The 13372-nt window shown below is 40.0% G+C and overlaps 1 protein-coding gene across 1 annotated transcript in view; it reads left to right on the top strand.

The window, feature by feature from the left end:
• Nucleotides 1-2210: 2210 nt before the first annotated feature.
• LOC109003459 (protein FORGETTER 1) overlaps nucleotides 2211-13372 on the top strand; it is a 29120-nt gene continuing 17958 nt past the window's right edge. The window contains exons 1-5 of the mRNA XM_018981593.2: nucleotides 2211-2823; nucleotides 6073-6138; nucleotides 6272-6445; nucleotides 6530-6660; nucleotides 6826-6902. Of these exons, the coding sequence (XP_018837138.1) occupies nucleotides 2416-2823; nucleotides 6073-6138; nucleotides 6272-6445; nucleotides 6530-6660; nucleotides 6826-6902 (856 nt within the window). The 5' untranslated portion in view covers nucleotides 2211-2415. The remainder of the gene's footprint in view (nucleotides 2824-6072; nucleotides 6139-6271; nucleotides 6446-6529; nucleotides 6661-6825; nucleotides 6903-13372) is intronic.

Here is a 13372-nt window from a genome sequence, read left to right as displayed (position 1 = left end):
TTGGTCTTATTACTTTCTTACTTTATTAATTTGCATACTCTTGTGTAAAATGATGAACAAGAATAATTTCCAATTGACTATCGAAAGAGGCTGTTGGATGTTTGTGGAGATTTGCTAACAAACAGAGATAATTAAATTCAATTAGTTAGATGAGTAAAGCATAGTGAGAGATTATGTGAAATTGATTTCCTAGAAATTTTCTTTCCCATTGATTTGATCTTCGACCAATATTTTTCTTTTCCTTTAAGTATTTTCTTTGACTTAATTTTATTTTAATTTTCAATTACAAAAATCTTAGTGACTTTTCTAAATAAAGTCGAGATTAATATAATTTCGGTATTTGTCAAAAGTAAGTTACCAATCCCTAAGGACGATACTCTTTTTATCACTTTACTATAAAACTACGATACTGTGCATTTGCAGTTTTGCACCGATCAATTGCTATGAAAACAAGGGATGCTGTGTGCGATGGAGGTTAGCAGCGGGTTTGGGCTTTTGTAAGTGAAGGCATGGGTGTTTGTCGTGGTCTAAGGTGGAGCTGAGTGGTCTGGCAGTGAAGACTGCAGGCGAGGGGCTAGACTATGATGACACATAGAGGGATAACAAACCCCGATCTGCATAGAGACCCAGAGGGAGATCAACTGAGGAAGAGCAAGATAGAGAGAGAAGGAGAGAGAGAACTTACCAGCGTCGCCCAGGTGGTGGGGCTCAAATCTGGACTGTGAGAGCGTGTGGTGAATCTTGTGGTGGTTGATTTGAAATTAGTGGTAGCTGCTGGTGGTTCTCATTGTTGGATTTGCTCGACGTGTGGTGGTGGTGATTTGGGTCTTCAACACAAGAGAGAGAGAGATCAACTAAGAGAGAACTTGTAAGAGGGAGAGAGAAATTCATGGGGAGGGATTGGTGAGTACGAGGCACGGTGAGATAGAGAGGGAGTTGAGGTTGTCGGTCACAAAGAAGGGGACGTGTAGAGGGGTGGCAACGTGGGGGAGAAGTTGTGCTTTGAGTTGTGGAGCCATGTAACAGGAGAAGAAGGTTATCGGGGAATGGGGGAAGAAAGGAGAGGGAAAACAATTTTGAGAGTGGTAAAACGATGCGCTTTGCATCTAGCTAGCCGGGTTTGGCACTTGGGCTTAGGCCCTAAGCCTGGGGTGTTACATCCTCCCCCTTATATAAATTTCGTCTTCGAAATTTGCTAATACCTCAAGCGAAGGCTACACACTTATCTGTCACATCCAATCCACGCCTATTTTAAATCTCAATCATTCTGGTCAAACATAATATTCCAAGATTTTAACTTGTAATATTTTCGCCTCGTGCCTTAAATGCCTCCTAAATCACACACCTAGTATCAATCGTCATACCCTCTAGGGTCCAATTCTAGTCGTAAACCTCAACAACAGACTCGATTAAATGCCTAATAATAACTTCACCCAAGTTCTAAACTTAACTTCATATCAAAAAGCAAATAGAACTCATCACTTTATAACAGCTTCATACATAGCCAAAAAAATAAAATTCTCCAAAGTTGGGGCACTTAATCTCACATTCGGTTCATGAAGGTATCAGAATCATGGTTCCTCGTAATCTATTGTTCCTAACAATCCTAAAAATTTTGAAAATTCATAGTCAAGATTTAAGTCCTAAGTGATCTCAAATAAACAAATTTATAAAATTAGATGCATGTTAGGTGCACTATATTTTTAATTATCATGAATGTGGGTATGTAATATTGTGTTACATATTTCAACGTTTTCGAATTTATTTAATCCCAAACAAAATCTAGAGACGTCACAGGGCTTAGCCTAGCAAGCGATGGATTCATCCCTCCAGAGGGGTAATTAATGAAGTACAAATAATAAAGAAAAAAGAAGTTATAATCAAGTACTAATGCATCCGCCTCATTTTGAGTAGATCACAGTTAAGTGAGTAATTATTATAATTAGTACTTTCATAAATACGATCGATATTTAGATGAATATCTATATAAATCTATTTATATAATTTTTTTTAATAAAATAACAATATCTTTTATAAATAACTTATCATCAATGTTTAAAATTATATATAAATTTAGTTATATAAATATTTTCTAATAAAATAAAAATATTCACATAATATATATTTGGAAAGTTCACAGCTTTTTCAACTAAAGACGCTCGGGTACTCTCTCTCACTGCCAATTACGCGTTAATAGATGTTTCATTTCAAACGTCACAGCCTAATTTCTCTCTCTTTCTCCAAAAGAAAATAATAAAGAAAATCGACAGACAGTGAGGGAGAAGAGCGCCAACGAAGAAACGCTTCCCCAAACCCTCTTCGCGCCCTAACCTGTACGTACACTTTCTCTTGAAAATTCTCTGTACAGCGAGGCATTATTGAGTCGGTGAGCGAGCGAGTGACCGGAAAAGCATAATGAGTCAGCCGCCGGTCCCTCCGCCCCCACAACCGGCGGGCGGTGGTGGTGGGGTGCAGGTACGGTGCGCTGGTTGCAAACTGATCTTGACGGTGGCGGGGGGCGTCACGGAGTTCGTGTGCCCGACTTGCCAATTGCCTCAGATGTTGCCGCCGGAGCTAATGAGAATGCAATTGAAGGCGCCTCTTCCTCCGCCTCCTTCAATACCCTCGTCGCACCAAGTGCCGGCGCATGGAATTGACCCGACGAAGATCCAGGTACCCTGCGCACACTGCAAGGCCATACTCAATGTGCCCCACGGCTTGGCCAGGTTCGCCTGTCCTCAGTGCGGCGTTGACCTCGCCGTCGATTTGTCCAAGCTGAAGCAGTTCTTCCCGCCTCGACCACCTCCTGAGGAAGAAAATGAGGTTTTCTTTCCGATCCATTTCTCAACGATATGTTTTTGTACTGCCAAAGGGATTGCTAAATGATTGCAGACGCCCATGTTTATTGGCTTTTGTATAATGTGTGTGATAACGTTAAATCATATTATTTATATGCGAATGAAGTTAAGATTCCTCAGTAAATCATTGATAAGTAGCATAGGAAATACATGTTTATTTTATGTTTCTTTTCTTTCATTTCTTTGTTGCTAATATTTTCTTTTCATTTGTAACTTATTGGAAAAAAATTCTTTCGCAATAAAGAGCTCTGTAAAAGAAAAACAAAAGATAATCTAGACTAGAGCCAAGAGGACTTGGAATATTTTAGAGATATGGAATTTGTTTACCTGCAGTGACAACTTAACGACCATGAGTCGGAATTCATGTTTTGACTTAGGCTGTCTTTGGACACAATATTTTCCGAGGATTGAAAATATCTTTTAGGGAAAACCACTGATATTTCATTGTTTACTTGAGGCTCTAAAAATAATGTTGGAAATACTTTTCAGAGGTTTTGATGGTACAAAAAAGTTTACCCAAAGTTAAGGCCATATGAGACGATGTGATTGAGAAGATCAAGCAATGATTGGTAGGGTGGAAGAGGACGTACCTCTTGAAAAGTGGTCGTATCACTTTAATCAATAGCACCCTCTCTAATTTATTCACCTATTTCCTTTCCCTTTTTCTTCCACTGGCGCATGGCGAAGTGTATAGAGAACCTTCCATGCGATTTTCTATGGAGTGGATTAGGCGAGAAACTCAAATTCCATCTAGTCAATTGGTGGAAGGTACACTCCCCAATATCAGGTGGTGGGTTGGGGGTTCAAAATTTGAGAATGTTCAACCGGGCACTTGTTTGAAAATGGTTGTGGTGTTATCACCAAGACAGGGATGCATTGTGGAGACTGGTGATTGACTCTTAAGTATGGTGGAGCATGGGGGAATGGTGCTCCAATGTGGTACATGGGACATATGGTGTGGTGTTTTGGAAGAACATTAGAGGAAGATGGGAGGTTTTCTATCGACATATCAAATTTGTGGTGGGCAATGGCTCTAGATGTTTTGGACCCCTTGGACGAGTAAGACGCCTCTTAAGGCCACTTTCTTTATTTAGATAGATTCGTTTGGGAAGATTATAACCATGGAGAACTTCTTTGGTGAAGATTCTAACCGTGGACAACTAAAGGAAAAGATAGTTTATAGTAATTGACTTGTGTTTCATGTGTAAGAGAAGTAGAGAGATAGTAGATCATTTGCTTCTTCATTGTGAGGTGGCTAAGGCCCTATGGGATGATATCTTCAGTAGAGTGGGTGTAGCTTGGGCTGTGCTGGGGATGTGGTCAATCTCTTTGCTAGATAGAGAGGTCTATACGGCATTTTGCAAATTATGAAATCTAGCAATTATTTATTAATGGAGTCCCACTTGAAGTAGGAAACTTTTAGGAGTCGTTTGGATTCAGAGATGAGTTGAGATGGTTTGTGAATAGTAGAATAAAAGTTAAATTATTTATTATATTTTGTGTGAGAATTTGAGAAAGTTGTTTTGGGATTTGAAAAAGTTGAATTATTTATTATATTTTGTGTGAGAATTTAGGAAAGTTGTAATGATGAGATGAGTTGAGTTGAGGTGGGTTTTGAATGCAAATGAGGCCTTAGTTTCCTTTTGACAAAGAAAAAGGGTGCTTCATTTTTGGAAATTTTGCCAGGGTAGAGCAAGGCAATCATGTTATTCATTATTTTCCCTTGTTTGTTTGTCATATTGGAAATTTGAAACATGGTATGAGGCATGGAGGAACAAATGAGAACAAAGGAAGGGCAGAATATACACATTGATAATTGCATATTAATAACTCGTGGAGAAAGAGAATCAATGCCTTTGATTCCTTTTGTATGGTTGTCTATCTCTTTCAACCAAAACACAAGCATCTAATAGACAGGCGAAAAAGAATAGCTTTGGGTTTAGAAACCTAGCGTTGAATGCAAGCATCCTAGAGCTTGAGGTGTTCTTGAGGAAAATATCTACTTTTTAGAAAATTGCTAGTAAACTCAATCCTTTATATTTTTGGATTTCAGTGAAGCTAACTAGTCATAAGAAGAGTTTGGGGAACATTTTTGTAGATCACCATAATGGAATAATCAGATTCCGTCAGCACTTTTCCTTCGGGTTATCCAAATTCTGATTTTTATAGGTAGGTTACATTTATGTAATATGTGTTCTGATATCCCATACTGAGGAGTGAGGAGTATAGGTCGTATATGAGATCCCATATTGCTTGTGAGGGAGGAAGTTTTTGCTCTTTGTAATGATTCCAATGGGGCTCCAATTGTAATATTGACTAGTCTTTTTGGATGTTACATGTGTCCTACAAAGTTATATGATGGAGCTCCTACATGATTCACCAACAAATTTCCAACTACTAGTGTAACCTCTGAAGTTGTATAGGTTGTCATGGTAGTGATTAAAGTATGAGGAGACATCATTGCTAGAGAAACAAGTACAAGATTAATTGGGACAAGAATGAAAAATTTTGTTTGCCCTTTACAAACTTCTTGTGCTGCCCCTTAAATTAGATATACTATTATCCTACATCTAATGTGAGCTTTACTCCTTTTCAAATACTTTATAGTAAATGAGTCTTTCAGTAAAGAATTCTATGGAACTCCAATCATTTGGGATTATGTTCCTCTCTTCCTTTTAAAACCTAATGTGTCCAAAGGCAAGCTTGCCCTTCTTGTGGCATAAAAATAAACATCTTATATTTCATTTTCACAAGTTGAATCTTCTCTGAACTGTTTCCCTTGCGACTTTTTTGGAAAGATCATTTTTGGTGGATCTCCTAGAGAACAACACCGTAGTAAGCCTTTTGCACCTGGAATGATGTGAATTTTGGTGTTGGTTTTAATTTGTTGCCTAGATTAACCTAGGATTAAGAATGACTTGGCATCAATTTGAGTTTGTCTGATATTACTTTTTTTTTTCTTTCTGGTTAGAGAAATCGGATCTATTGGCATTTTCTTCCCTTACACGCCTTTCTGTTACTAACAAGAAGTCCTTAAGGGTGCATATTTGTGACAAACCCTCCTGTTGGTTTATGCTTTTAGTTTGTGAAACTTACGTATGGTCATTTTTGTTTTGAACAAACATTTTTTTCTTTCTGATTGTATTTTATTCTAAGGTCCTATTAGTTTCCTTATATCTACGCTTTCGTCCTCTCATCTGCATTGTACTGTCAGGTAGCCATTGAAGTGGAGCGAGAAGAAGATGAAGGTGGCATGGTGGGAGAGACATTTACAGACTATGTGAGTTTTTATTTTTCTGAACTTCTTGATCAGAAGTGCTATTTGAGGGTTTTTGTTTTCATATAGTGCCTTGACTTTTTATTGAACCTTCCAAACCAGTAATTCCGATGATTCTTGCATTGTTCTTTTGCAGCGCCCTCCAAAACTATCTATTGGACCTCCCCATCCAGATCCTATTGTGGAAACATCCTCCTTAGCTGCCGTACAACCACCTGAACCGACATACGATTTAAAAATCAAAGATGACTTGGAAAGCTCTAACACTTTGTCGTGTTTGCAAATTGAGACATTGGTGTATGCTTGTCAGGTTGCTTTTATAACAGATCATATGGTTGGTAATAATTTTTCTGTTCCATTATTTGTAAGATAACAATGTGAGCTTCCATTACAGAGACACCTCCATCACCTTCCTAGTGGTGCTAGGGCAGGATTCTTTATCGGAGATGGAGCTGGTGTGGGGAAAGGTCGAACAATTGCAGGACTAATATGGGAAAATTGGCACCATGGGATGAGGAAAGCCCTGTAAGGGCTTTATATGTGTATCAATTTTTTTTCCCTTAATGTTTTGTTGTTTATTATTATTTGTTTAATTGTATGATAAAGGCATTACTGTTTGATGGTACTTTTCTTTGCTTTCTAATTAATGTTTTGTAATGCGTTTGTACTATTTTCGATGATCCTACGCAGGTGGATTTCTGTTGGTTCAGACTTAAAGTTTGATGCAAGAAGAGACTTGGACGATGTGGGAGCTACCTCGGTTGAAGGTAAAACAAATACCTTAAATCGTAGTTAGTTATTTTATGTTAGTTATTTTATTATCTTAGTAGGATAAAAGATTCTAGTTGGAGTATCATAATTTTGGAAATATTAATGCTGTATTTAACATGGTGTTACACAATATGAATTTGGAGGATGGGGTGTAGGGATTGAAAGGCTAGAAAAGATAGATGTGATGTCATTTTTATAAATTAGGTTAGATTATTTTCCCTTATTTTATTATATATGTCAGTGTTATTGGTAAGCAAAAGAGTGATATTCAAGTAAACACAAAGAGTATATAGGATAACACCCCTAATCTAAGAATGAGAAAAGAGTAATAGAAAATCCTGAAAGCTAAAACTAGAAAAGGCCAATTTGAGCAGCTATCCATTGGTATGAAGTTCTTAAGAAAAGATATGCACATTTTATTTTATTAGCATTGGGTGTCTGGAAACAGTGTTCCGACGAATCTTGGGATGCATAGGCCCTTGGCAAAGAGTTTCCCTCGAGTGCACTTCGGATAATTCAAGTGGAAAATCTCCCAGTCCAATGGCCCCTAGAGATTGTTTGCACCTAAGGGAATTTGAACCTTAGACCTAGGGAGAGCGTACCCCCAAGCCCAAGACCTTGACTACTTGAGCCAACCCCTAGGGGTTAAAAAAAACAGATATGCACATGCCATTGGCTTCTCACAATTCTCAAAGTTTCGATTTCTCATTTTTCTCTCTAAATACCACGTAATGCATAAGGGAACAAGTTTCCATATAGTATCCCTCTCAGGCTCAAATCTTGCCTTAACATGCCAAAAGAACTATTGCTCTATATGGCTTAACCCAACCCAACCCAACCCAAATATGCCAAAAGTAGTATTCCATAAAGCACTTGCTACCTTACTATGAAGCGAGAGGTGATCAATCATTTTCCTGCTCTTGCGCATCAACTCTAATCTTTTTAGTGACGAGTCCTAGTGACTGTGCAAACGTAACATGTATACTACCATAATGTGTCTCTTTCTAATATTAAGGATATTCCCAAGAGCTGCGGTCCAAATAAAGAAAGCCACTCTCAACGAAGCGTTATTCCAAACTAACTTCCGCTGGAAAAGAGTGCTGCTCTAAGAAAATAATGCTTGGTAGATTGATCTGACTTGAAATTCCTTGTGCCCTTTCTCAAACACATGGAGTGAAGAGCATCATAAAATGAAGCAATAATCACCATCTCCCAATCATTTTGATGACAATGAACTCTGAAGACCTTGCAATGCAATGTCTTTTATCCACTTAAACTTTGGACCAATGTGATGCTCTAACAACATAAGGATCAGGTAAATATCCATCCACCCGTGGGTAGCCCAAGTGGTTTTCATCCACAATAAAATGAGTCGAAGACTCAATAAGCACACACCATATTGTAAACATACCTTAAAACAGGGGTTTTCATGAAAACATATATGCTTTGTTAATATATCATATGAAATCAATTAATGATGACTACTAGTACGTTCATGCGTGGCTTATTAATTTTTTTTCACGTGTTTTATCTTATTGGCCAACATGAATTAACTTTTTTCTTTTTGAAGAACACACATTAACCTCATGTGCAAGGTTGTGCACTGGTCCCATTGCCTGTGGCCACAAGGGGAATTTTTTTTTGATAAGTAAAACAAGTATTTATTAATCCACCAACTGTCAAATTACAAAGTTAGAAATGCCCTAATTGTGTAGGAGCATTAGAAACTAAGAGGTCATGAAGGTCCATGCCATTAAAGTCCACAGCAATGGCCCAAGTACAAAGAGTCCTAAAAAATAATAGTTTTAGCTCCTCCAAAGATCTCTCTGTCTTCGAAAATCCTCTCATTACGCTTCTGCCATAAGCACCACATAATACAGGTAGGGATCATCTTCCAGACCGTTATGATTTGTCTCATCCCTCGAATTGAGGTCCAACAAGCCAATACATCCAAAACGGTTTTCGGCATAACCCACGCTAAGTCCATTCTTTTAAAAACCTCATCCCAAAGAGTCTTGGTTACCTTTCAATGTAAAAGTAAATTATTTACCGACTCACCCCCGCTTTTACACATGCAACACTAATCTGCAATGATTATCATCCTCTTTCTCAGATTATCCGTGGTGAGAATCTTGTTCAAAGATGCTGTTCATACAAATAAAGAAGCTTTAGGAGGAGCTTTATGACGCCAAAGCCTTTTCCAGGGAACTTGTGTGAGGACCTTATAGAAGGAGCGAACAGTGAACACCCATTTCCCTGCAGGACTCCACCACAAATCATCTTCATGCTGGATACTTAGACGAACAGAATACATGAGACTATAAAAATCTACAAAACTCTCCATCTCCCAATCCTGTGCAGCTCGGTTGAAATTGATGTTCTAGTGAATGCTCTATAAAAATCTACAAAACTCTCCATCTCCCAATCCTGTGCAGCTCGGTTGAAATTGATGTTCTAGTGAATGCTTCTACTTGAGACTTCCATAACCTCCGCCATTGTGACATCTTAGGCACTTGCAATCAAGAAAAGAGAAGGAAATAGATCTTGTAAAGCATTGTTACTACACCAAGCATCCTTTTAAAATTTGATCTTGGAGCCTGTCCCCAATTGCAATCTAATGTGTTGATGGAAGACCTCCCATCCTCTTCTAATATGTTTCCATAACCCCATTCCAGAGGCTCCTCTAACTTCTCTAGTACACCATCCCTCCCCTAAATCACCATATTTGCTTTTGATCACAGTCTTCCATAAAGCCTCTGGTTCCTTGGTATATCGCCACAACCATTTGCCAAGTAACGCCCGATTAAACAATCTCAAATTTCTAATACCCAAACCACCATTGGAGATAGGACGGCACACCATCTCCCACTTGACTAAATGGAATTTAAACTCATCTCCTAAGCCCCCCACAGAAAATCTCTCTGTAGCTTTTCAAGTCGACCCGCCACACTTGCCGGTGAAGGGAATAATGATAAAAAATAGGTGGGTAGGTTAGAAAGTATACTTTTGATTAACGTAATCCGGCCCCCTTTCAACAAATACATTCTTTTCCACCCTGCCAGTCTCCTCTCTACTTTTTCAATCACTGTATCCCAAATCGAGCATACCCTCGATGCTATACCCAGCGGTAATCCCAAATAAGTCATAGAAAGAGAAGTTATCTTACAACCCAGAATGCCAGCCAACTCCCCTATATCCTGAAACTTCTCCAACCGGCACCAACTCGGATTTGTCATAATTCACTTTTATTCAAAACACAGCAACAGTGCCTTCACAACCCTCAACTGGGCTTGATCAGCCTCACACATAATAAGTGTATCGTCTGCAAACAATAAATGAGAAATAGTAGTAATACTCCTACTTGGCGATCCAATCTAGAAACCACTAACAAACCCATTAGCCACTAAGGCTGAGATCATCCTGCTTAGTGCCTCCATAACAATAACAAAAAGTAAAGGAGATAACGGATCCCCTTATCTCAAGCCATGAGAGCTCGGGAAGAAACCCTCTGGACTGCCATTGATCAACATAGAGAACTGTACCGTGGATATACACCATCTGATCCAAGACCTCCACCTTTCTCCAAACCTACACCTACCCAGTAAATATAGAAGGAAATCCCAATTAACATGATCATACGCCTTTTCCATATCTAGTTTACACATAATCCCTGAGTTGCCAGCCTTCAATCTACTGTCGAAGCATTCATTAGCAATTAGAGCCGCATCAAGGATCTGTCTACACTTAACAAAAGCATTCTGAGGCTTGGTAACAATTTTCCCCAAGACCCCACTTAACCGATTGGCAAGCACTTTTGCAATGATCTTATACGCATCATTCACTAAACTAATGGGCCGAAAATCTGTGATCTTAATGGCCCCTACCTTTTTAGGGATTAATGCAAGAAAAATGGTGTTGAGACTTTTCTCAAATTTTCCTAACGAGAAGAACTCCTGAAACTCCTTCATAAGATCTTCTTTAATCACCTCCCAACATTCTTGAAAAAAACCTATAGAGAAACCATCAGGTCCGGGAGCCTTATCTTTTGCCATCCTCCTTACTACATCATAGACCTCTTCTTCTTCAAAAGCCATCTCCATCCTAGCAACGTCCCCTAGTTCAATAGTGTCAAAAGCCAATCCATCCAAAGTAGGCCTCCACCCCACTTGCTTAGTGAGAAGTTTTTCAAAGAACTCGACCACGTGGTCTTGAATAACCTCTTCTTCTCTACACTCGGCCCCCTCAATTTTCAGCACTTCAATGTTATTATTTCTTCTATGAGAGTTTGCAATTCTATGGAAGAATTTCGTACTCCGATCACCTTCCTTTAACCAAATAGTTCGTGATTTTTGGCGCCATGATATTTCTTCCTGTAGGATTATCCTCTCAAGATCTGCAACCAGCAAAGTTTTCTGTGCTTGCTCCTCCTCAGTAAGTGGCCTCCCTTCTTGCAGTCTTTCTAAATCCTGTATTTCCATCCACTTAGTATTTTTGTTCTTCTCCACATTACCGAAAGACTGTTTATTCCACTCCTTTAAGTCTCTTTTTAAGGTTTTCTGTTTATTTGTAAAAATGAAACTGGGTGTACCTTCGAAATGATACGAGATCCACCAAAGTTACCCTTTCCACAAAACCTTCTGACTTCAACCACATATTCTTGAACTTAAAATACCTTCTACCTCTACGAATACCTCCACAATCTAGTATAATAGGCCAATGATCCGAGGCTAGCCGTACCAAACGCTTTTGCCATACATTCGGAAAATGGCTTTCCAACTCAGGTGAAATTAAAAAACGATCCAAGCGGGACCAAATTTGATTATTTGACCATGTGGCTGGACCCCCAGCTAGTGGAAGGTCTATCAAGTTCAAGTCAAAGATACACTTTGAGAACTCCAAACTTGCTGGCCTCAATCTTCTACTTCCAAAACTTTCACTCTGGAAACGAATCACATTGAAGTCCCTTCCAATACATCAAGGGAGCTCCCACCAGCTATGTACCCCTGCAAACTCATCCCACAATAATCTTTTGTCGACGTCTAGGTTAGGCCCATACACACCTGCAAATGCCCACAACAGAATATCTGACACACATTTAAAAGAACATGCTACCATATATCTCCCTATATACTCCACTTTCTCCACCTCTCGCCTATCCCATATCACCACAACTCCTCTCGATGCCCCTGAAGAGGCCAAGTATACCCAGTCTACATAAATACTGCTCCATAAACTCCGAACAGTCTTCCTACTAATCATCTTCAGCTTCGTCTCCTGTAAGCATACAATGTCTGCTTTCCACTCACGGAGTAGACGCTAAACATTCCAAGATACAATCTTGGGTTTCATTGGGGAACAATCAGCCCCTTCCCTTTTGCCCTATTCCTGCTGGAGCTACCCTCCGAGTTCATCGACCACATTAATCTTTGTAATTCCCGACTTTTCTTAGAGTCCCCCTTCTTTTTTTGGTAATGTCCAGCTTCCATAGCAGTTAACAAGGCTATGAACTACTCCTCATACCCATCACATGCAATTCCCACAACATGTTGAATTTCTTTTGCTTTATGTATTACCCAATCGGAGGCTTGATGTGGGAAATGATAGTTTAATGGGATAGGATTCCCCATCTTGTTGTTCTGGAATTTCTGAAACTCACTCCCCACCGAAAACTCCTCCAACCCGCAAGCCTCAGTGATGAAAAGTTTGTCCTCCACAAAATGCATAAGATCATACGAATCCTCCTCAACCTTAGCCAACTCAAACTCCTCAACAGGTTTCGCAGACACTATTACCGGAGCCAAAAACACCCCACTACCACTCCTCGGCGAGCTCTGGATCTCCCTTGACGGAGAGAACCACGATTAGAAACCCACCAGAGCCTGTTGTGCACAGAGCTTCGATGACACCTCATCGGCGGCCTCCACAGCCTCCATCGGCAATGTCTGTGAACCCGCCGCCTAACCCTTTGCCGTCGGCAAGCTATCCGGCACGAATCCGAGGCTGTGAAGCTCGAAGAAGAATATCGGGCTAGGGCTCGGGCTCTCAATAGCCTGGGGCGAAATGGGTTTACGGATCTTGGGCTGAGCTTCCTCTGATCCTTGCCCGCGGCTTTGGGCTCTGGATTGAGACGGCCTAGCCCCACCATGCAGGTGCTGCACATTGGGCCGGGACAACCCACCCATCCTACGCCAGACATTCCAGCCCTTTCCCCTTTTACCTCTCTATTGGGCCCCTTTTTGGGTCTTACTCGGTCCACTGCCCATGACCTGCATTTTAGCTTTTAAATCAGACACAGTTTCGTTTTCCTTAAACGAACCAACAAAGGCTACTATCGCAACCATGTCTCTCTGCAGGGAACGCAACTGCCCCTGCATTTCCAGCAACTTCCTTCGAACCTCCCACTTTTCCTGACATACCGCAGAGGCCCTGCCATGGTTATGGCTTGACACACCATCACGACGCCATA

Source organism: Juglans regia, chromosome 6 (assembly GCF_001411555.2).
Source record: "Juglans regia cultivar Chandler chromosome 6, Walnut 2.0, whole genome shotgun sequence".
NCBI lineage: Eukaryota > Viridiplantae > Streptophyta > Magnoliopsida > Fagales > Juglandaceae > Juglans > Juglans regia.
This window is presented reverse-complemented; position numbering and strand designations above follow the sequence as displayed.